Raw genomic sequence first — 24,262 nt, forward strand, 5'->3', positions numbered from 1 at the left:
GATCTAATCCCTTTAGAGCTCCCTAAGAAGAGCCCCAGATTTACCTGCACTCTTTTCTGAGGGGTCCAGTTAACCATGCTCCTGAAATACTGGCACAAAGTGTGCTACCAAAATGCTTGAAGAAAAACTCAAATATTCCAAGAAATGTATTACACTACTGAGCATACTGCTATCCAGACCCAACTGCATTTAAGGATACTGCAGCTAGAGAATAAGCACTATGGCCATGCTGCAGATAGGTACCACCACACTCAGAAAACACTAGCATTTACAGAAAGGATAAAAAAATATATGAGGAAGCCTGTTTGAAAGAACATATTGTTTACACTTTTTTTATACTATTTTATATACTTTTTTATACTATTTATACTTGTTTATACTATTGTTTTTACTCATTCTTGAATGCCAATTTATTAAATTATATGACCAGAAACCAATGCAAAAGTGAGGATTTATATTTTTCTTGTGCAAAGTACGGATTCTGATGTTCATTATGCAATTCAATAGGTTTTTTTATTGCATCAAGTTTTACTGAAGTCGAAAGTCTGATGCTTTTACATACTTCATCAGTCAAAACTGGCATTTCTAAATTCAATCTTACTCTGGTGCCACAGTAACAATTATTACACTCAGCTCAGTGGCACTAAAAACTTGATCAAGAAAAGGTGGGAAATAACATTTGAGCTTTTTATCATGACATGCATATAAACAATTAGGAAGGGATCCATTTTAAACAACACAGCTTTTGTTTTGCATTTGTGCTTTAATTCTGCACTCTGAAGGGAAAATTGAACTGAATTACAATCCAAATGTTTTGACAACTTTTACTAAAACTCTCTAACCAAGGAATGCACAGATTTTGTAGCATATTTTAAAATCACTGGCTCAGACACAGGTACCCTGGAAAGTATTTAAGTTGAATGGGGTGAACAATTCAGCACAGGTTAGTGTGATGTGACAGCAACACAATCTAATCTGAACTTTTAATATGCAGAATGTGGAAAGATGATAAAAGGGTACAAAAAGTTCCACTGGGACAAATACTGGAATCATGCATAGAGGCAGGTATCAACGCCCTTAAAGCAAATATTCTGAAAGAGGACAGAAGTTAGAGTCACAGATTTAACCCAGTCTGGGAGGTTAAAAGGCAGAATGCAGGCTTGGGGTTGTGTACAACACACAGCTATTGTACCACAGTTTGTGTATAATGTGTGTGTGCAGGTTTCCATCTCTGAAAGGAACACTTGCACTTCATTCTTCTCCATGTTTAACAGAGCTTTCAGAAATTAAGTGGAATTTTCATTTCACAGAGGATTTAAAAACTTTTGAATTTGATTTTATTCTGGTTGAAAATGTAAATTTAGTGACTGTAGAAAAAATAAGGAATCTTGAGAGGGTTGACTAGAGAGCATAAGGGTATGGAAGCCAACACTTACAAAATAAACTACCTCTATGTAATATTATATTTTGAAAAATGTGGTTTAGTGTGGAAAACCACTGTTCTGTAAAATTTTCAACCAGCCACAGAGAAAAACCATCAGTGTGTTTTTTGGCCATGATCTGAATGGAAGGCATCAGAGCAAGAAATAAGGAAGAAAACATCTCTTTGCCTATCAGCCAGAAGGTCATACAAGGAAAACAGAAATAACTTCAGGAGAAGAAGCTGCCTGAGGGTAAGAAGGCTAGCAAGGCCCTGGAGACAGAAACTCTTGGAACAAATCCAAGAAAAAGAACTACAGATGTTTGGGTACATTGTTTTATTTTCAATATTGAGTCTCCAAAGCTGAAAAAGAAACTTTAAAACCAAAAGAAACCAAGACTTGTTTGGGCAGTATTTCACCTTCCACAGTCAAACTCCCATCTCAGGGTGATGCTGGCATAAATGAGGCCATGAACCTGCAGAACATCTTTCACAAACGAAATTTCAGTATCCATAAACCTAGACGAAGAAACCTGCTTGTAAAACACTTAAGAAGAATCTCTCAATGGGAGTAAAAAAAAATCTGCAACAAAAAAATCTGCAACACAACTTCTGCAAAATTAACCATGGCCATTTAGTTTGTAAGTGAATTTGTGCAAGTGAATACATAAAGGGATCTAAGTGGGAGAGATCTGCTAAACCTGCCAGTGCGCCATATTTTTCTCCACATGAAATGAGAATGCAAAACAAAACTATGCTAACAGTGACAATTTACTGGATAAGGAGAAAAAAAGTCACAATGAGAAGCTAGTCATTAAATAATATTATTTGCCACAAGCACTTTTTAGCTTTCTTTGTCACAGTTAAAGCTCCAAATGCAATGCACTGTGCTGCAGGATGGAGATTCAGCAGGTGTCTCTCTAAGCCTGCAGACTTGATGCCATTGCAGCACTATGTAGAGTTCAGGGCCACAGAAATCAAAATTATGACTACCTGTGGCTATCTATGAGGGCATAGGGAGGTATGATGAGGGATGACCGCCCTCTCTATCTGTCAACAAGAATACAAGATTTGCAGAAGGCAGATCAAGTCAACTGTGAAAAGAAAAGCATGTAAACAGGCAATATTTGTAGGAATTTTCACTGCAAGCCCTCTGATTTACTTTTCCAGACTTTTATGTTGCCTTGCAAGGTATGTGAGTTATGTGAATCTATCCTCTGAGGCATAATGTTGCATCCACACAACCTGGATTTTGGTTAAAAAAAAAGACTCAAGGCAAGACAAGCAAAAACAAATTCAAACATCTGACATGTGGACAAGTTGAAAAATGTTTGACTTCACAAGTGTTGTGTCTCACTAGCTGTCATTCCAAACCATATTTGCTTCAGCAGCTACAGATGACTTTCAAAATAGCCCATATTTACATCTGGAGATTTAAACAATGTTCATACAGACTAATAGATTCAGTACTGGAGTCTGAAAGAGAATATGTAAAACTTTTTCTGCTGGTGTGCAAAATTCTAGCGAGGGTAATTTCAAAAATAGCAAACAATTAGTCTTAAACTCACCTGCAAAGTTCCTGCCATATCTGAAAATCCTATTTAGACCAACTCTAGCAACAGACTGAAATCTAAATCTCATGCTGCAACAAGGAGATGACAATGTCTATTTTAAATACTCACAGAAGCATCCAGAAATAAAATTTAAAAATTTTCCACCTCAGTGAGCTACTTAGTATGTGGACAATTGATGGAGATATAAAAAGTAAACATGTGAATAGACCTGCAGTCCTAACACTGTAAAATTCTGCCAAATATGTAACAGAAAAAAGTTAAAGAACTAAGACATATTGTCATGAAAAAACACATGGCATGCATGTTCTTACAGTCCTTAGAGAGAAGAAAGTGTATTTTAGTTGTATTTTTTCCAAAGTGCAAGCATTTTTCTGGGAGGATCACTGCAATTAAAGCCATTTGCTTTATGATGGTGGTACACAGTTTGTGTAGTCTTCTCCTATAGCTAAAGAGCAACGCCCAGCTCGAAATTAAAAGTTAATCAAATATTTTGAAATATTAAAGAAAAGACATAAGCACAGCCAAACCATTTCAAGGGGAAAATTAAAACATTAGAGTTAAAAATAACATAAAACCTCTGTGCATGACACAAAAATATGCATAGACAAAACTTTATTCATTTTTTGAACTGATAATTTACTCCAGTTAATTTGTTCTTCTGCATTTTTGCAGACTTCCTCTTCTTAGAAATCATACCTGAAATTATTTTGGCAAACCCAGCATACACAGTCCACTGCCAGCTTCCTTATAATGTTCAGTATTTAATAGAACTAATAAAAAATACTAACAAAATGTGGAAAACTCTTTTTGCTAGAAGACTAAGCACAGTTCAATATATATTCCTTCTCTGAATTTCTCCAATTTCAGCCCTTTGCAATAAAATTGTCTAACATTGTCTGTAACTGACAGAGTCAAAGGAAGAAAAACACCTGAAAGTCAAAAATTGAACAGCAGCATATCTACCAAGACAGAGGTGATGCTTCTTTTTGTACTGACACCAGTTTTCAAATCAATTCTCAACAAGGCTTTTGTTCTTAAAATGATCTTGGAGAGAGAGGAAGGCAAAGACATTTTATCCAGATTAACCTCTGATATGACCACAACTCAAGGGTAAAACTCTCTGTGGATTCTATGGGATATCACACACACATGTAATAATGAACAGAAAACATCAGAATCCTCCATCAGCTCAAGACCTTGTCCATCAGTGTCTCCTCATGACAAAATCACAGTATTTACTGTGTCACTGTTTGCAAAGCAAGGAGGGAAGTCAGAAGCACAGATTGCCACCAACTTTAGGAAAATACAAACCACACCAATGAGAATGACCTTATTTTCAGGCAAGGACTTCAGCCCTCGCAGGCTGAGAATAAAAGAAAATGCTTTTACCATCTGGAAAGGATACTGGAGTATAGCTAGGAAGGAATTTCAACACACCTTTAAAGTGTGCCCATATCCAGATATGTATCCACGTGTACTCACAGATATTTGCAGTTTAGAGACCTGGTCATCACAGATTGATCAGCTCTAAACTTTAGATTAGCATGCAGGAATGGTGGACTCAGCTATGAGATGTGACTATTTAGGCCTCATGGAATTCTTAGTGGAGCTCAGGAGACTGAGTTGTAACAGAGCCCAAAAGCAAGAGATGTTGTCCAAAGTTGTGCTAAATGAGTAGAGAACTCAAATTTATCTACAGAGTATTTTTAAAGAATGGAAAGCTATCTTGTTACTACAGGCAATTTAAGATTAGCAGACCAGAAGGTGAGTGTCCCAGAGCGGTTTTGAGAATGCTATGTTGGTTTTAGATATCAAAACAAAACTCAAGCCAGACTGACGATACCTTTCAAGAAACAGTAGTATCAAGCACACCTACAAAATTTATTTTACTTTTATAGGTCTTTCAGGATACGCAAAAATTGCCAACCCTATTTAAAGTGCACAGGATCTCTGCCTGGGAACCTCAAAATATGTTGTAACACATTTAAGCTTCCCAGTTTTATTGTGAGACAGTGAAGCCTTATTTCAGGCAGGCAGGGAAATACTGAGAGATTTGGACACACTTGCACAGCTGTGTTGAAATTGCATCTAAACCAGCAGATAAACATTCTGAGCTCCTCATTCAGGGACACAGTTGTGCACCTTGGACATTTCCCAACAGCACGTCGAGGGAACCTGTCTCCTAGAGCACAATCTGTGCCTCAGTTTCCATGGAAACCCAGCTTCCTCGGTTTTCTTAAGAAATCAAGGCAAGGAGGCTACAGTGAAGATATTATGCCTCTGGTTGAGATGTCTGAAGAAATCTAGGCAATAAGGTGCAAATGTGCATGGAACCCATCTTTATCTGCACACAGCTCAAGGAGCCAAGGGTCCTGACTGGAGCCTTCCCTGGAGCCACCTTAACATGAGTTAGTTAAAATGACCCCAAAGCAAAACAAATAAATCACAGGCAGGAATTTGGCAGGGAAAATATGACTGTCATTCTCCACTGAAATACATTTCAGTGGAGCTTAAGTGTTTGCTTTACACTAATGGCTATGCTGTTGCCTTACAGTGTGGGCAGTAATGGATAATAAATGCACTGTGAGTGTACAACATAGGGTTGAATATCCTGACATTGAATCTTTCCAGAAAGAGGTTTTCTTTTTTTTGTGGAAATAACATTTTATTGTGGAAAAGACTTGCAGGGGAATATACATAAATTCTACTTTTGGATAAAATTATAATTAATATTAATTTCAAACTACTGCACAAACAGTAAAACATTAAATGATTTTCTAATGCAGAAAGGGATCTTAGCTAAGCAAGAAATAGGATGTTTTGATCCTTTTCCCTAAAGCTTCTGCAGTCTGGGCTTGAAAAGACTGTTACTGGGTATCTGTTATTCTTAATTTTCTTTCTTCAATTTTCTTCTACCTAAAAGGTACAAATTGCTCACTATCTTCAACTCAAACATCTGAGCAAAAAGGAGAAGTGGTAAAACTTCAGATTTGCCTACTGTAGAAAATTCAGGATGCTTCCTAAAACATACTGATCAATGGGCAGAGGAAGGCCAAGGGCTCCACAGCTACCAACTTCATACTACATAGGAGTGAAGTTGATGTTTAAATTGGTCTGCAGCACTGAACAAAATATTACTATTTATACACTCAATACGTTATATAAACAAAATTTGTTTATATAACATTGATTGTATTATATAAACAAAATTTTTAAATTTACTTAATTCCTCTTATGATGCAATGCATAAACTGTAAACAAAGCCTCAGAAGTATTTAAAATACACCTTTCTAATTTTAAAGTATGACAAAAAAATTAAGATCTTTGCAAATCTTAAGATTACTACAGTACTTTACAATAGTAATAAAAAAGTATTAGTAATCCATCTTTTATATTAATAACTTTAAAAGGGTTTAATTTTTTATAGTCAATGAGGAAATATTTGTAACTCCTCAAATCATGTTTTATAAATATAGTACAATGCCAGGAGCTCTACTTAGTGTTTCTAATGATACTTATCAAATAAGTATTAGTATCTTCCAAATTTTCCATTGGAATTAAAAGACTCTGATCTATTAGCTTGGTCTACATATATCCAGAAATCTAATGCACTCATGAATGAGATAGGAATGCTAAAACTGAATCCAAGTCCAGCAAAAACGAACATTTTGGGTGTCAGACAGCCCTGTGGATCTCTTTGTTGGTATCCCTGGAAAGGCTTTGTGAGTTTTGCCAATAGTTATTGCAGGGTACATTTTCAGTGAAACCTCCACCCACCTGCCTGAGGATGCAGGCTGCAATGCAGCACAGCTCATCTGTACCCACCATTTACAGAGGCACACAGAGACAGAATATTAACTTCTCCATAGTATCATAAAATTGCAGAATTACAGAATATCTTGAGTTTGAAGGGACTCATAGGAATCATCAAGCCCAACTCCTTGTTCCTTGCAGGACTATTTGCATATGGGAATCCATTATATTTAAATAGAAGTTGTTCAGTAGGGTTAGGCCAGACAAATACAAAATACTAAAGAGCAGAAAGCTAAAAAAGAAATGGTCACTATTTCAACAAGAGGCTCCACTGTAAAACAGTCTTTGACATGCTTCACTAGGAGGCTGTCACCTGTCTCCCTCCTTACTACTCATACCACTCACTTTGTCCACTGCACTTTGCTAGAAAATATTCCATTTTCTTTTCATTCTAATTTTTTGTTCTATTCATTACATTTCCTAGTAAGAGTAATCTAGGAGAGCCCTGTGAGTTCAGATCAGGGTTTCCCCCTTTCTCCTTCCTCAGCTAGGTACCTATTTCAACCACCAGTTTTAAGCTTCTGTCAAGCAGAAACTCGTACCCATTTACCTGGTAATTTTTTCTCTCATTGCTAGAGATTTTTCTAGCCCATAGTTACATGAAAACACAAACAAGTCAGAATGCAAGAGATATTTCTCATTTAAAGGTGATCTTATGGCTCAAGGGAAGGCAACTTATTATTAGAAAATTCATCACTGATATTTGTTTATTATAACCTTGCCCAAAGGTTGTTTGCGTCTCATGCTTAGAGGAAACCATGACATCCCTGAGGTATGATAGTCTCTGAACAATAACACTGTCGATGTAATTCACTGGCACCTTCCTCATGGCATCACTGGAGGATGCCTGATGCCCTTGCATCACACTCTTTTCAGGATTCAGGTCTTAATTAACACTTTGACTCATATTAGCCCCAGTGGTAAAACCTCTGTGCAGTCATTCTAACAGTTGCATTCAACTCCACTCCTGATTTCAGAGAAAATGTGACCCTCAGACTTAAGAAGACTGAAACTTCAGGTAAATAATTCAGCCTCATGACATAAAGTTTATGAACTGACAGCATAAAGGTAGTCCTTGCAAAAAGCAGAAAGAGAAATATATAAAGAAGGTGAAGAAATCATCTTAGTAGAAATCAATAGCTCAGGTGTAGGAGATAATAAAATAATGTGTGTATAAAAATAAATCTGTGTATAAAAAAATGTACAAGAATGTTTAAAATCAGAAGTAATCAAAAGTTCTGATATACATCTGGGATAATTGCAAGAAGAAAATTCAGTATAAATATCTGAGCTGTTAGGACCTACTGGACCAAAGGATCATCCTTCTCCTAATTTAGTCTTCTTTTACCTCAGGAAACTGAATCATACTGCCCTTTTCAAAATGTGACCATGTGCTTGCCTAAAGTGAGGTAGCACCTTTCTTCCACATTCACAGAAAAAACTGTTCTGGAATATTTCTTTAAGTAAGCATGAGATAATGATTTAATTTTCTTAAAATTTTAAGATCAAACCACCACAAACCCATATAAAAACTCCTACATTAATCTTGTGTCTTGAGAAAATATAAACTTTTGCTGTGATAACTTAAAAACATGAAACTTATATGGGTTGAAGGGAAAATGGTGGGGAAAATTTTGTATTCACAAAGTCTGCAAATGACCTACAGTATTTTGTAACAGTATTTCAAAGTCCACAGAATGCCACACAAACACTGAGGAAAACAAGAAAAATATTGGACCTATTTTCAAGTAATTTGATGGAATTAGAGAAGCTTTGGCCCAGATAAACCTGATGCACATTATGCATTAGGTAAACAGTGGGAACTGCAAGAATGAAATTCTGCTGAGAACCAAAGGCAGGACAACAGGTACCTCTTGTGGTACCTATGCACAGACAACAGACTGTGCAAAAAGAAGGAGAGTCCTCAGGGCAGCAGCAGCAGCTTCACTCACACTGATTCTTCAGCTGCATGAAACTGCACTGATAAAAGGACTCTTTGGGTGGGACTCATCTCCCCCAGCTTCACACACTCACAATATAGACATTTAGGTTTGAGGCTTCTCCAGCTGAGAAAGAGAGAAGTTCTTCTCAGCTACAGTTCACCCCATTTTAAAGTCTTACTCAGAAAATGTCAGGTCAGTCCTGACTGAGGAGTGTCTGTTTTATTTCATTGAACAAAAAAATGAGCTTAGGACAACCAGCAGAGTAGACATCTACAGGTAGGTGAATTAATCTCAATTTCTCCTCTCTTTCACTTTAAATGAAACATTCAGAGTCATCTGCAAGCCTGTTTGAATATGTAATTGCCCAAGGAAATCCAGACTGCTTTTCCATCCTTTAAACCTATTTTTAATAGTTCTACTCTGAATGAAGTATGTTTATTAATTTATCCAAATCCCTCCATGTGTTTGGCCAGTAGGAACCAAAGCAATTACCCGGGTCTGGTGTCTTAGAGAAGAGAAAAGAAAGGGACTGCTGGCAAAAGCACCTTAAAAAACCAGATATTTTTAATTTAAATCATAAAGAATTATGAGGTCACAATAATGAAGCGTGGCCTTCACACAAATTACGATTGAAATACAGGTTAAATTAGCAAATTAGAAAAAAAAGAAAAAGAAAAAAAGCCCTGTTTCTTCTTTCCCCAAGCTCATTTCTGACTATAAAGTACAGTGATCTTCAAGCCATAAACATTCATGTGCGTCACCTAGAGGAATATTTTCCAATCTATTTATAACCTAATTTCTTACTTGGCCCTGGTTTCTGTCTGTCGGTCAATATTATAAACATCTGCCCTATGCCAACAAACGAGTTCATTTTTACCATGAAGTCAGGAGCCATCTTTCTACACGTCATGTCTTATTCACATCACACTGACACTGCCTCTAAGTGTACAGGCAGTAAAAATAACCATGAAAGCTTGTTTCAATAGTAAATAAAGATTTTTTTAAAAATACTAAATAGAAAACTTGAATCATTAGTACTCACCACCAAGGCTTTAGATCTGTTACTGAGAAGTTTTTCAATGTCTCTGGCTGCAATTTCCACTAGCTGACGAGGGTTGTTTGCTTCTACAGTATACATTGCTGCATTTTTCAAATAAATCTGAAAAAGAAAAAAAATGGAACTAAATCAAAATGACAGTGCACATTCAAAATAAACCAAATGACTTGACAGAAGAGGCATCAAGATGTCATCTGTTCTTACTGGAGCTTCATAATGACTACTGCTAGGAAAATCCAATTGGGCCCTGCGAAAGAAGTACTTCACCTTTTTGTCTGGGAGGTAGAAGCTGACACTAAAAATCATTTAATAAATCTTCAAAATTGACCAGTTTAAGTGACAAACTAACCAGCTGCAAAATGCTCAAGGAATCTCATTCCCACGGTGTGCTAAGAGAGCAGTAAAATGGTGATCCTTTAAAATGACTGAATTTCAAATAAAATAGTTTTTGCTGAATTGCATTCTTCCTTGAAAGATGGAATACAAACATACCAAGAGAATTGATTCATTTAAGTTATGCTTAATCAGTTTAGTCCCTTTTCTATTTATTCATATGATAGCATTAGTATTCACAAGGAAAGAGAAGGAGGAACAAATAGGAGGAAAAGAGGGAAAAGCAGAAATACATAAGGGGAAGTGGGGAAAAAAGATGAGGGGAAGAAGGGAAATACAAATTGTGAATAAAGGTTATCTCTGAGGAGCCATTAACTGTTTCCAAAGCAGAACATGTATATGAAGAAGATAATTTTATTTGTTAATCAAAGACATACAGTGAAAAGCATGTAACCATAAGAAGGAAGAGAGAAAAAAGATTCAAAAAGTGTATTTGCATTTGTACTACTAGAATCAATAATGAAAAAACTACTATATTTAGAGTGGAAAATAAAGGAAAAAAAAAAAAGTGGATATCTTATAGCTTGATGGGCAAACAGGGAAAACTAATTTATGCAGCCAACAGATGGCCTGAGTTTACCCGAGCACTTTGCCTGTGCAGCAGTGCCTGGTGGGGCTGTGCTGTCTCTGGGGAGCCAGTCCAGGCTCAGGCAGGAGCGGGTCCAGCACTGATGCTCTGGCTGCCATCCAGCACGAGAGAGAGCCAAAATCTGCTGAGCAGGCTGAGCCTGCCAGCCCCGCCAGCTCTCCGGGGTCAAACCTTTGGGGACCTTAAAGAAACTCACCACGTTACACCTCTGGTGCTTGCAGCTGATAAGCAACACAAAAACTTTCCTGACAACTGCAGTTATAGATGCAAATTGTTATCAGGCAGGTCCCATAAGCTGCCACAGCTTTTCAGCACTTACGGATTTTACTAAATTTATGCTGGGTCTTGGTTTGTTTATTTTCCTTCAGCAGTCGTTCCTTTCCACGAGTAACAGAGCGATTAGAATAAGCTTTATTCCTCATATAGTAATGATTATTAAAAAAAAAAAAAAAATCATTGCACCATGAGCAGAAAATTACTACAACAGATGACAGATCCTAATCAACTCAGATTGTAGTCTGGATACTTCTGAGGTGCTCGATTTTCAAAACAGCAACAGAAAAAGTTTATCTCTAGATAAACCCAAAAATCTCTTTTTAAGGGGTTTCTGGGTAGTTTTATTTTTGGGCTTGGGTGGGGAGTTGGTGGGGGGATTTTTAGGACATATCTTAACTGTAGGACTGGCCTATAAGCCAATTATTAATCAAACAAATTTGGAAATAAAACCATTTTATTCTACCATTTATCACTTCAGAATTTCATTCTTTTTTCTCTGAAACACATTAAATTTATAGTCAGCAAACTATTTCGGAGGTAAATTGACTGTTGTGACCAGTCCTACAGACCAGAGTAAAAATCAGTTTTATATATGCAGATGGTTTGAACCAAGACTGGAAATTTCAGAGGAATATCTAAATTGAAATGGCCTTCAAGTCTTGTAAAACTTTCAGGTTTTCACATTGTCAACAAACATTCACCCTGATCACACAAAGAACAGACACTGCAATATACAAGGTGTTGATGTCTTGGTCTTTAAAGAGATATGTAATGGCAAATTCTTTAAACTTCACTTGTGACTGCATGTAGTACAGCTTAATCAAAAGTTACTAAATTTACAGAAAAATAGAAACAAGATTTTGTAAATGGTGCAAAAAATAGAAATAAGTTTCACAGAAGTTTTAAAATAATAATTTTAAAAATAATTGTAAAGGGTTCATATGCTTCATTTTTGAAAATGTTTGATTGTTTGATTTTCTTTGTTCAATTATTTCTGGTCTCTTTTTTTTCCAGATTTTTTTTACACAATTGCTGTTTATTTCCTACTCAATGGTGAAAGCAATAAGAAAAATTTAGTATAAACCCTTTATATTTGGGGCTTCAATTAAGCAAAAAATCTAAAATTTGGAGAAAGAATTGCAAAAATGCCATTTCATAGTAATTAATCTTTTCACTAAACATGACAAACACTAAGCAAGCCACAAGAAATCAAGTAGAGGGAGAGTGAAGTATGTGTTCAGTTAATGCAGGTTTGAAGCAGATGGATGCCAGGGATGACCTGGAGATTGCACTGACCAGATATATAACACCAAGTGCTGTAGCGCTGATTCTCTGATATTTTAAAGCCCTTAGTGAAATTTGGTTTCTAAGAGGCTGTGAGTGAACAGCCTCAGTAAAGTTAAGGGCGATGTCATTTTGCATTCACACAACCACCAAAAGGAAAGACAATCACTTATTTGACTTAATCACAGAATGACCTGAGTTGGAAGGGACCATAATGATCATCTGGTCCCAACCTCACAGCCATGGGCAGGGACACCTTGCACTAGACCAGATTGCTCAGAGCCCCATCCAAGCTTTTCTTGAACACTTTCAGAAATCCACAGTTCCCCTGAGCACCCTTTGCAAGTGTCTCACCACATTCACAGTAAAAAAATCATTCTTATCACCCAATCTAAACCTACTGATTTTCAGTTTAAAGCCATTCCCCCTCACCCTGTCAGTACATGCCCTTGTAAAAGTCTCTTTCCAACTCTCTTGTAGCCATTTTTTGGTACTGGAAGCTCTCCTCAAAGTCCTCCATGATGAACAACCTTTACTGTCTCAGTCTTTGCTCATAGGAGAGATGTTCCATCTCTCTAATCATCTTTGTGTCCTGCTGGACTGGCTCCAGCAGGTCTGTGTCCTTCTTGAGTGTGCTCAATGCAGAGCAAAGTCACAGTGAGCCATACTGGTACTGCATTGAGAACCTGGATGGAAAATTTCTACTTTTGTCCCTGTGTCTAATTTGTTCTTCCAGAAAAGTTTGACCCTATAAACCCCAATTTGAAAGCACTCACATTTTGCACACACCCAATTCCTATAGGAAAGTTATTCCCATATCCCCAGTTTGAATTGTTTGAAAGCTGCAGACTATCACAGCATTGGACAGTGGGACATTTTCAGGAAAAAAATAAACATTTTCATCTTTCTTCTCCAGGACCAGCTGTCAGAGAAAATTCAAAAGTCTGAATCACATAGCAAGGAGATCATCACTACAAGAGATAGGAGCATCATTAAAAACTTTAAAACAGGCATTGTGAGTCCTACCACCAAGCAAGCCTGACTGAGGCTTGACAAATACAACTTGTATTTGTCCATAATTTCAAGAAAATAAAATTCAGAACAACTTCCACCCAAGATAAAACCCTTTGAGATTTACACAAGATTCACATGCAGACCTGAATCAGTGATTTTCTTTCTCCCCTTCTTTGTTTTACCCTATGGCAAGGCTGGGAGCACCAATCTACCCTGCATCTACTGCCAGTAAAAGATTTATCCTGCAAGCTCCTGAACAAACAGCATCAGAAATTACTTGGAACTTCACACACTTCTTTATTTTCCTGAAGTGTGAGACCTGTCTCAACTACCAAGGAACAGTCTAATATTCATTAATTATTTAGGAAGTGTGTACATAATTTATTTGTTGCCTACTACCCTTTTCTTTAATTCACTGTAGCACTGCAGCAGTTCAGCACAACACTACACAGGGAAATACACACTTCAGGATATACACTTCAGGATTTGGCACCCTGGAACAAACTTTTCCTTTTCCAAGCTTCCCACAAAATTAGCAGTCTAAGAAAATTAGCAAATGCTCATCTCAAATAGCCATAAAAGGTGTTATTGGCAAAGGTGTGCTCATTTGTCTTACAAAATACTATTTGGCAGGCTTCATAGCTTGTTAAAAGGAGCTAATTTGAATACAATTTAATAAATTACTTTAACTAAATGAGTGCAAGTTTCTATTGGTTTTTAAATCTAAATTATTTTTTAGTACTTTTATCACTAATATTTTGCTAAAAGATCTCCAAATTGCCAGTAAAACCCTGTCACTTCTCACAGAATAAAGCCTCATTGCATGACTAAGCAAAGCCTGTAAGGTCACAGCACAAAAATGCTTTAATTCTTTTCTGAAGTCAATAGTCATGCACTTCTTTATTCAGGAAAGACTGTATTAAAATTGCACATAATGAACTGCAAGGTTTTAGGGGAGAGAACACGATGGAGAGAGTCACATTAAGGTGAAACAACACAACAATAGTTGAATGTGACAAAGATTAGAAAAACTGCCAGCTCCTCAGCAGAACGTGCCCCTCTCTGTTCAGCCTTCAAGGACATGTTTATAAATCTCTCACAAAGAGACATTCTCCTTGCTTCCCTCAAAGCTCGCCAGGGCAAGTCAAACACTTCTGCATAAATTGAGAGAGAATGAAAGACGTTATTACACGGCTCTTGCTGTATTGTGGCAGGCATTTGGGCTGGCCCTAGCACTGAAAATTTATTTAAACAGCCCTCATGCTGTATCACACTCAGAAAAAGAATTATTTTCAACTGCAGTAGAATTCCTTTCCCTCTTTGTTTGTTTGTTTGCTCTGCACATGTGAGTCACCCAGTTTAAAAACAACAGAGCCTCTCCTTCAGGCAGTGGTAACTTGGCTGAGGGCCCAAACATAGGACATGAACATGCCAATCTCATTTCCATCACTGAATGCTTCCATGGACATAGAAATCATATCAGCCAATGTCCCCGCAAGTTCAAACCCAGTATTTCAAAAGTTAACCAAAATCACTGTAATTTTTCCAGCTTTGGAAAAGAGAAATGAAATAACCCAACAATTTCAGTTATCTTTACAAGGTAAATCTATGGATGCTTTTATGATTTCCATACTCCTTTCAAGCCCAAGCTGGGCTGAGACATCTCTGTCAACAGTCACTGCCTTATCACCAAATGTTTTTCTGTCAGTCTAGACCAGGTGGAGGACTGCCATGATGGCAAAATTTACTGCTCAAAAACAGTGCTGAGCTTGCAGTAAAATCAATCAAAACTTTGTGCTGGGTTTTCCCCCATCTCTTCTGCAATCAACCTCACCAAACTACTAACAGTACTTGTGAAATCCTGACCTAGGTTTTACGAGTTTGCGCACTAAAGTAATTAACCTATTTAATTTTTTTTTAATCCTTCTGAAGAGAGTGAAACTTAAATAATGGCTGAGTAAAGTATTCTCTTTCTGCCCACTCCTCATTCCCCCGGTCTTTCCAATCTCTTGTTTTCCACCACTTTGTGGCACTACCAGGGCTGAGTGATCCAGACCTGTCTCACCACCAACCTCTGCCTGTACCCTGGGCCATCAACTCCATTTCAGTCTAGTCCTCAGCTGAAAAATGAGTTCATTTCTTACTGAAATTTTGGGTAATGCTAAAATAAAAATAAATAAATAAATAAATAAAGTTTTTTTTAATAATATCCAATGTTTTAAAGTTTAAAAGTTTCTGTTCAAATATTTTTTAGCTAACAAAATATCATCTAATAACACACATATATTTAGTAATTTAGTTTCTGTTTTTACCAATGCCATGAAGTTACATCATGATCTCATTTCTGAGAGAAAGGTAGAAAGAAGAGTTCATGTGACAGACATCCAAAAATATGGTGAGATCCTGGGAGCAGGAAAAGTCAGAAAAAATAAATAACCACTTTCCAATTTTATATTACATTACATTATATCATTATTATATTTTCATATATTGCATTATATTATATTATATTATATCATATCATATCATATCATATTATATTATATTATATTATATTATATTATATTATATTATATTATATTATATTATATTATATTATATTATATTACATTACATTATGTTATATTATATCATATCATATTACATTATGTTATATTACATTATATTTTTATTTTTGTATATATTCTCCTTCAACTGAAATATTAGTAGCCAAAACCAATATAATCTGCCCAGCATAAGAAAATTCTACCTTCTTACTAGTGTATCTCATTCCCAAAGTTATATTTATAGTTTCTATTTATATATACATGTCAGACTAGTTTTCTTTCTCACAAGACACTTCTTTTAATCAGAAGCAAGTCATTGAGAAACTCATTGAAAAACGCTCATTTCTGAGAAGCATTCTGCGTGCTCAGTGGAATAAGTCTGAGTATTTTATAGGTCTTACTCTCTGCTCCATATAGTGCATAAATAAGATCACAGCTGCTCCCTAGCAACTCGCAGATGCCTTCATTCCTGGGATTCATGGCAACAACACAAAGGAGGAATCCACCCCAGTGGTTCAGCGTAGCTGTTGCTTTTCAGTCTCTTGCCTGATCGCTGAGTGCTCTGAAGGTCTGGGGTGACAGTGACAGGGCAGCTGATGGGCTGGAAACCATGGCTTACCACAGCAGAGCGTGTTAGGGGGGAAAAAAATTATCAGAGCAAGTTCATTCCTAAGCAAAACACTCGGAGTGAATTCTGCAAGGTGCTGGGACCACTCATGGCTCAGTGAACAGCAGAGAGAGGATAAGCAGCGCCAGAGTCAATGGGCTCGCTCAGGTGCCTGCTCAAAGGGAAGCACATAATCAGGCACACTTTGCAGGAATCATCAGCCCCTTTTGACTGCTGATAATTAAGAGAGTAGTCCAGAGGACTTTCAAATTAAGAAGCAATTTTTGTAATTGCCACTTTGTATTTAAACCTTTTGAAAAGAGGAGTTCAGCTTTGTACTTCTACTTTACACAGGAAAAGCAGATTTTACATCCCTCCCCATTTTTTTATTAAGAAAAACCTTTTTGAAGGTATTCAAATTTGCTTTCTAATGATAAAAATACAGTATTAAGTAACAAGATGACATCATTTATTGGTTTCATAGCAGTTTTTACTCAAGATTTTAGCTGAGACTGAGTAAGAAGTCAAAAATGCCAATTCATGAGGACAAGTGGATCATTCTTGTAACAGAAGAAGAACAATAGGAAGAAAATGTTTCACATTTATCCAGCACTTCTGGTATATCTGGAGATGGGCACTTATGTAATTTCTAAAAACTCATTGTTCATAGGAAATTTTGGCCTCCTTATCAATTCTTAATGCAATTTGTCATCTACTGACTCTCTCCCCAAAAGTAATTTTAAATCTCAGAATTTAACTTGAGCAGTTTTTTTTTCTTTTTACTAACCACAGGACTTAGAAAATACTTGCTCTAATGTTTGGGGTTTTGTTTGGCTTAGTGTGTGTGTGTGGTTTTTTTTTTTTTTTTTTTTCTTTTTTAATTTTATTCTTAGCTTCTACAAAAAAAATCTGAACATAAGTACCAATAGGACAGAATTTATTACTGTTGAAGCCAACAGAACATCATAAATTAATCAAGAACAGTGCTTTGATCAAAGATTACCCAGATCATCAAACAGTAATTAAAGCTACAGTAATATTAGGCCGTGTCTTCCCTTGAGCTTGAGCAAGCTTTGTTAATGCAGCCACCTATTCTTAGTGACTTACAGCTGCTTTTGTTTGCTGGGAGAAGGAAAGCTTCAAAATGTCAATTTATTGCTAAGGGAGTAGAGAGAGAGTGGCAACTGCAAATACCAAATGAGGCTCCCTGTGTTTTGATGACCTCTTAATTTCCATTTGGATTACGAAGAAAGCTTGCAGATATGTATTCAAATTTCCCAGCTTGCATTTTTAAAAGCGATTTCATTTTCCTGACATCTCATCACTGGTCAGCAATGTGTAAACTCAACAGAATTTAGCATATACAAATCAAATCCAACTTGATACATACTTAAAAATAAATAAATAAATAAATAAATAAATAAATAAATAATAGAGCTGGTAAAAAATAAATCGAATTTTCACCTCCATGTATCTGTTTAATGTTTCCAAAATATAAATCCAAATTTTTAGAGAATTCTACTTTTAATGGCTGCAGCTTTGGTATTTGGTTGCACACAGAAACAGAACATAGCAGTGGCAGTGGTACCTCAAACATGACATACATTGTTTAAAAAAAACTGTGAATAACTTTGGGAGTCCCTAACCAGGCTAACCCATCTCATACATTATTATCATCCTGTTAAATGGACTCTGACTCCTCAATAAATATCTGAATTGACCACTTTTCACTGTAGCAAACCCGTCATAATTCTATTCTAAAAATAATCCTGAGCTCCCTTCCCTTCACCACACCCCTCTCAGGGACAGCAGTGGTGTCCTCGCCTTCGGAATGAGGGAGAAGACAAATGTGACTAGTGTGCAATAGCATATTTGTGCTTAGAAAGAATTAATGTGTTTCAGAGGTTGGCTTCATACACTCTCACTCAGCCAAACTTCCTGATATCTATTTTATTACACATTACTAAGTTAATTAAAAAAGTTAAATAGAGTTGCTCTCTTTTTATCATTTTTTTTTCCTTAGAAAAACAGCAAAACTGCACCTTAGTGAAAAACTTCATTTGTAGACAACCAGAACCACCCATAAATATGGCCTGAACTCGAGGATCTTTCAGCAAATACAAAACTGGTGACCCAACGAAGATAAAAGTGCTTTGACAACTTCAAAACAGTTAACGTTGAATTTTCATTTCAAGATTATATAAAAATGTAGTTTTGCTTTCTATGGGTAAAAAGTCTTCTCCATGTTTCAAAAGAAGTTGCTTAGTATTTTGTTTCATTGAGGACAACAAAAGGAGACAGAAGGAGAAAAGTAGGAATATAACACATTTCTGAGTTTTGAGATCAGTCATTGTGAACCTCACTGAGTAGCACAATTTGAATGAATAGAAAACTTTATTTATTTCCCAAATTTAACTCATTTAAACACTTGCCTTCCTTTCTTAGTGCACTGGAGAGTACACCCAGGATATACAGGAAAGTATAGTTACACCAGTTGTGTCTGCAAGTGTTGTGGTATCAGTTACATTTTACATTTTCAGGGTTGAAGAAAGATGGACTGCACAATATATTATCATTTTATATGTCAGAAGTATCTTGAAATTCAGGGTCAAAATAGTGACAAACTCCTTAGAATCTATGGCATTCAGAACATTTCAATCAAAATTTTCATTTTCTAAGAAAATTCAATCTTACAAAGTCCACAGCCAGGACCTCCAGAGAAATGTTCACCAAGTATAATAATTTGGGTTGTTATTCTTAAAATCAACAATCTTTAAGAAAAAATCCAGTTCTTGCATTTTTCCTTTTTACTTTTCCTAATCATAAAACTTCTTTTTACTTTTCTTAATCATAAAACTCTCCATTACTTCAACCTTAACAAGGGTGAGTGTAGCATATTTTGGAATGTGTCCATGTATCACCTAGGCCCATCTGCTAGCTCATCAGAGAATAGCATGAGCTAAGAAATTCTTTGCCTTTGGGTGAAGCATACACAAATCAAATCCAACTTGATACACACAGTAGTTAAAAAAAACCTAACTAACTAACTAACTAAATAATAGAGCTGATAAAAAATAAATAGAATTTTCACCTCCATGTACCTGTTTAATGTTTTTAAAATATAAATCCAAATTTTGATAAAGCTTTTGCTAATGCATTCATCTTACTTTATAAATGTAAAGAAAGAACCACGTAAGTATGCCAATCCTAGAGAAAAATAGTAGTAATTAAATTGTTTACTGCTAAATTATCTGCCAAATCATCTTCTTAAGCAGGATTGCAGGCTCTTATGAAAATAGGGAAGATCATCCAGATACAAGAGTTATATGAATTTTAAGTAAGCTGTTAAAGCCTCCCTTGCACAGACCTCTACACAGATAATGAATGAACAAGACAAGCACTATATGACATCCTCTCTATTTCTAAAGTCAGTGGTGTGTCTGTAGGGTTTCTAGAACACAGCTTCTAAGACTAATTAAGTTAAAATCTGTAGAACCCAGCAGAAAGTTACTCCCTTCTGGCAGAGGGAAGCTTTCCTGAACATCCCTGCTCCAGGGCAGCTCAAATCAGAGATCAGTCTCTCTTACAAGCCATTCATCTCAGCTAAACTCCAGAGGCTGATCCAAGACCTGGAAAGCTGAAAGTGTGGCCTGGGAAGCTGCTGCCAATGTGAGTGCCTGAGCAGACTCACACCATCTGTGCACGAGGCACACAGAGCTCGGGCTGAGCAAGGCATGAGATGTGCTCCTGCAGGGTCTCAGCTCACTACAGAACAGCTCATTATTATAAAACAGCATTCGAAAGACAAAATAAATAAAAATCTTCTAACAATTGCTGTTGGACTCATTTGGTGAATGAAACTCATCACCACATATCATGCACCCATACCTCTTTTTCTTCTGTAGGATGAAACAGTAGGAATTTTTATCTCAGTAGGAATATAATTTACAGGCCAAGTCAGCCTATATGGATTCACCCTACAGCTCCTGGAACTGTAATAGCAGCGTGCCTTATGAACATCATGCATGGATTGTTTTTGCAGAGATGTATCAAAAAGGAGACAGATTCAGGGAGAGGAGTTCCTTGAAGCTGCCTCTCTGATGCTTCATTCATTTCTGCCATTGCCTGAAAAGGTTACTCTGCACAAGATGGCAATTTTCTGGTGTAACGGCCATAGAGAAGCTCCAGTGTTTTTGTCACATCAAAGCTCTTTACACAGACCCACATTTTTTAATTCAGCGTGTCTGTAAAAGAGGATTCTCTTCAATCTGTTTGGAGCAGACAAGCTCATGCATTGCTATGAGGCAGATTCTCTAATCCAAGCCTTCCTTTCTGGGTACTGCAGGGTTCCCCTCCTTCTCTCTCTCCTGTGCCTAGAGCTATTTTAGAGCTGGAGTCCACAAACATACTTGTAGTAGTTTATTAGATTAAATGAGCTGTCAATTAGCTTAGTCATGAGTCTTTGCTGTGAACATTCTATGTAAAAATGGAAGTTGTGCATACTTTCATGAAAATGGAACTATGTACTTAAATCTGTACTTCAGTAGGTCCTTCACCTTTTTTTTTTCCCTGCATACCGCTGAGGTATTTAGTTTTTAGACCAGAATGTGAATTTGAACTTTGTACATATTTTTGTCTTTTCAAATACCAAATACCTACTGAGAAATGCAGATAGTGAAATCAATCTCAAAATTTATTTTGCTACACGGACTTTAAAATTCTATTAAGTTGCTGTCTCTTCCCTTTTTTTTTTTTATTTCTAACAGTCCATTTGTTATGTAGAAACCACGTGTCCTTCACACCAGAGCAGCTTTGCACTGCCTGAACGCACAGAGAGTTCATGGGTAAGACAAAGTTACATGAACCTTCTTAAGCTGAAATGACAATTACATGACTATTTGTTGCTGTTGCTTTTGTTGTTTTGTCTTCTTTAAACATAATACTTATAAAACAAAAAAATATACTGAGTTGTGCTTTGTTGAGAGACAGTTAAAAAGAAGCACACAGGACAAGATTTTCCTTGTATTCCTGCTTCCAAGTCTCAAGCTGTACATACAACACTTCCTTATAAACATTCCCTTTGCTTTTATAGGGGAAAAAATCCTTAGGAAGGACTAAGGACAGTACCTTCTTCAGCTGGGCAACTACAGCAGCAACAGCCTGTGCTTTTTGTATAAAAAATCTGTCGAGGTTTTTTTAAATACTTTTTACCTGCTTGGCATGTAAATCAAATGCTGTTAGTCGTGATTCTTAGCAAACGTAAATTAGTGTAATCCACTGCAGTCAGTGGAGCTCTGCCAGCTTTCAACCAGCTGAGTATTTTGGCATCTTGAATCCCGACTTCCTGCCTTGTTGAAGCAATCATTGCATTACTGTAATGGGGATATTACACTGGTATTACATCCAACTTGGAATTCTCCCAGATCTCACCTAAACTCATAGTAATGTCCATGAAAGCAGGATTTAAATATGTGCTTTAAATCTATTTTTGGAAGACTAATTTGAGACCATTCCCAGAGAGCACCCCAGAACCAGAGAATGTGCTGACTTGGAAGAGGCCCCCAGGGATCATGGAGTGCAACTCCTGGACCTGTGCAGGACACTCCAACGCCACTGAGCCTCCTTTGGGCATCACAATAAACAACTCTCACCTGCCTCTCCAGATCCTAGTTTATTTTACCCCAGTTATGCTACTTTGCCCGGTTCAGCCTATGGATAAGAGTAGCCCCAACATAAAACTCTTAATTTTAAGGGCATCCAAACTTTCTTTTGCAGTTTTTCTTATTTACAGGCATTATAGGGCTGTCATCATTGCTAACAAGAGAAAATGTGTATAAAATGTGCATCAGCACAAACATATTCCTATTTTTAGAGGCAGAATCACTAATGAACTAATAAACTCCCAAATATTCTGGTTTTTTAAACACTATGTGGAATGTTCATTACAGGTATTTTCAAAAGTTGTGATCAGTGAGAGTTACAATGGCTACATTATATATGCAAGAGAAAGAGTGATTAGTCATTAGGATAAGATTGTGATTCCAAATCACTGTAAGAAAATTGCCAATGAAGAAAGAAAAGGGAATCCTCTTCTGAAGAGATTCTCCTTAAATATAATTCCATGAAATTTAGCACATATTGAATTCAAACACCTTAAATGCAAAAAAAATACTTTCCCTGGTTATCTACGTCCACACTGCAGAATAAATTAGACTCTTACTAAAGTACTGAAAGTGGACAACTATCCACTTTCAACATACCTCACCTGACTTTAATAGTCATCTACATTTTTTTCATTCCTTTGTAAGAACATATTACACTCTGAGTTTTATATCCTTTCTGTTGCAGCATTTCACAGTTGAGATGGCCACAATACACAGAGGATCACCATCCAATTTCAGAAGGGTTCAAGCATCTGCCCGTACAGAGTAACACCATATCACTTCAGAAGGCTGCAGGCATCTGCCCTTGTTCTTTAGCCCAACATTTATACCCCCCATGTTGATGCACTGCCCCTGTGTCCCTCTGTTCCCTTTGGTGTTGGTCAGGGCCCCTGGGCACTCCCTGGCTCATTGCTGTCAGTGCTGCTCACAGCTGTGCCCACTGGGGATGGGGCTCAGCCACAGACCCACCCCAATCACCACCTACATTATTCTGCTCAAAAGTTCTCCCAGTCTAAAATCAAAATAATTGAGAATTAAAGTAGTACTTCTATCCCTCTCCCTCCTGGTCATGAAAAAAAATATTTTATAGTTCTGCAGAAGAGATCATTGTACAGTGTTTCCATTGTACATTTACCCGCAGCACAAAGACCCCCAGACATCCGAGGCATATCCAAACACAAACAGCACTGATGAACCCCAAGATACTTTCAGCAAATTATGGGAGCACCATTAGCACTGCAGCTAATTGAAAAATTTATGGTTTATGTTAATTCACTCTAGATGAGAACATATTAATTGTGCTACTTTGAGAGCTGTCTTGGTCACTTTAGAGATCTTCATAGAAGACTTAATTGCACAAAGCAGACACAGATCCTGACTTCAGCTGAATCACTGGGAATTCTTCCCCTGAGTCCAGGGAAAGATTGACCAGGCTGTGAAATGGTTATAATCTGTTACATGTTCTTGCTAAGAGCTTTATCCTCACACTTGGCAAAATTAGATATTTCTCCTACCAATCTGATTATTACAACTTTTGACAGAAAGTCATGTTTACTATTTTAAAATAGGAGCAATCTGCTCCTTCTTTTTATATTTTTCACTCTGCTTTTAGAGAGAAAAGAAGAAGAAAACCCAAACAAATTATTTCTTTTTTTTCAAGTTTACATGAAGACTACAAGTTTGGTCCAAATAATTCTGGAGCTGGAAGAAGAAATAAATCAGAAAAAAAGCTGAAAATTCAGTCTGACTGTAAGCATTTTTAAAGCTTGAGCATCTGAAGGCAAATTCTGTGAATAAAAGTGACAAGCATGCAGGCATGCTGTTTTTCATGTCTTGTAGTCTCCATTTTTCCAAGATTGTGGTTCATTTCAGAAAGATCTAACTAAATGTTAATAGGCAGTGAGCAAGAAAAAAAAAAAAAAAAAAGATGTCATTCAGAAATAGAAATGGGCAAGTGACAATAGCCTGTAAACAAGAAGAATGGGAGGGTGCATGGGTTACACCTTGCAGGGCTTTGTGTTTTCCCTTGCAGCCAGGAGAGCTAATTAAAACCTCCTGTCTAGAAAAAGACATCGTGCCACAT

At 36.8% G+C, this 24,262-nt stretch overlaps 1 protein-coding gene across 4 annotated transcripts in view; it reads right to left on the reverse strand.

Moving 5' to 3' along the window:
* The window catches only part of CACNA2D1 (calcium voltage-gated channel auxiliary subunit alpha2delta 1), a 360,232-nt gene that overhangs the window by 282,980 nt on the left and 52,990 nt on the right, over window positions 1-24,262 (reverse strand). For all 4 annotated transcript variants that reach the window (XM_058023720.1, XM_058023719.1, XM_058023722.1 and 1 more), the window contains exon 3: window positions 9,793-9,909. In XM_058023720.1, the coding sequence (XP_057879703.1) occupies window positions 9,793-9,909 (117 nt within the window). The remainder of the gene's footprint in view (window positions 1-9,792; window positions 9,910-24,262) is intronic.

The sequence above is a fragment of the Melospiza georgiana genome, chromosome 4 (genome assembly GCF_028018845.1).
Source record: "Melospiza georgiana isolate bMelGeo1 chromosome 4, bMelGeo1.pri, whole genome shotgun sequence".
Classification (NCBI taxonomy): Eukaryota; Metazoa; Chordata; class Aves; order Passeriformes; family Passerellidae; genus Melospiza; species Melospiza georgiana.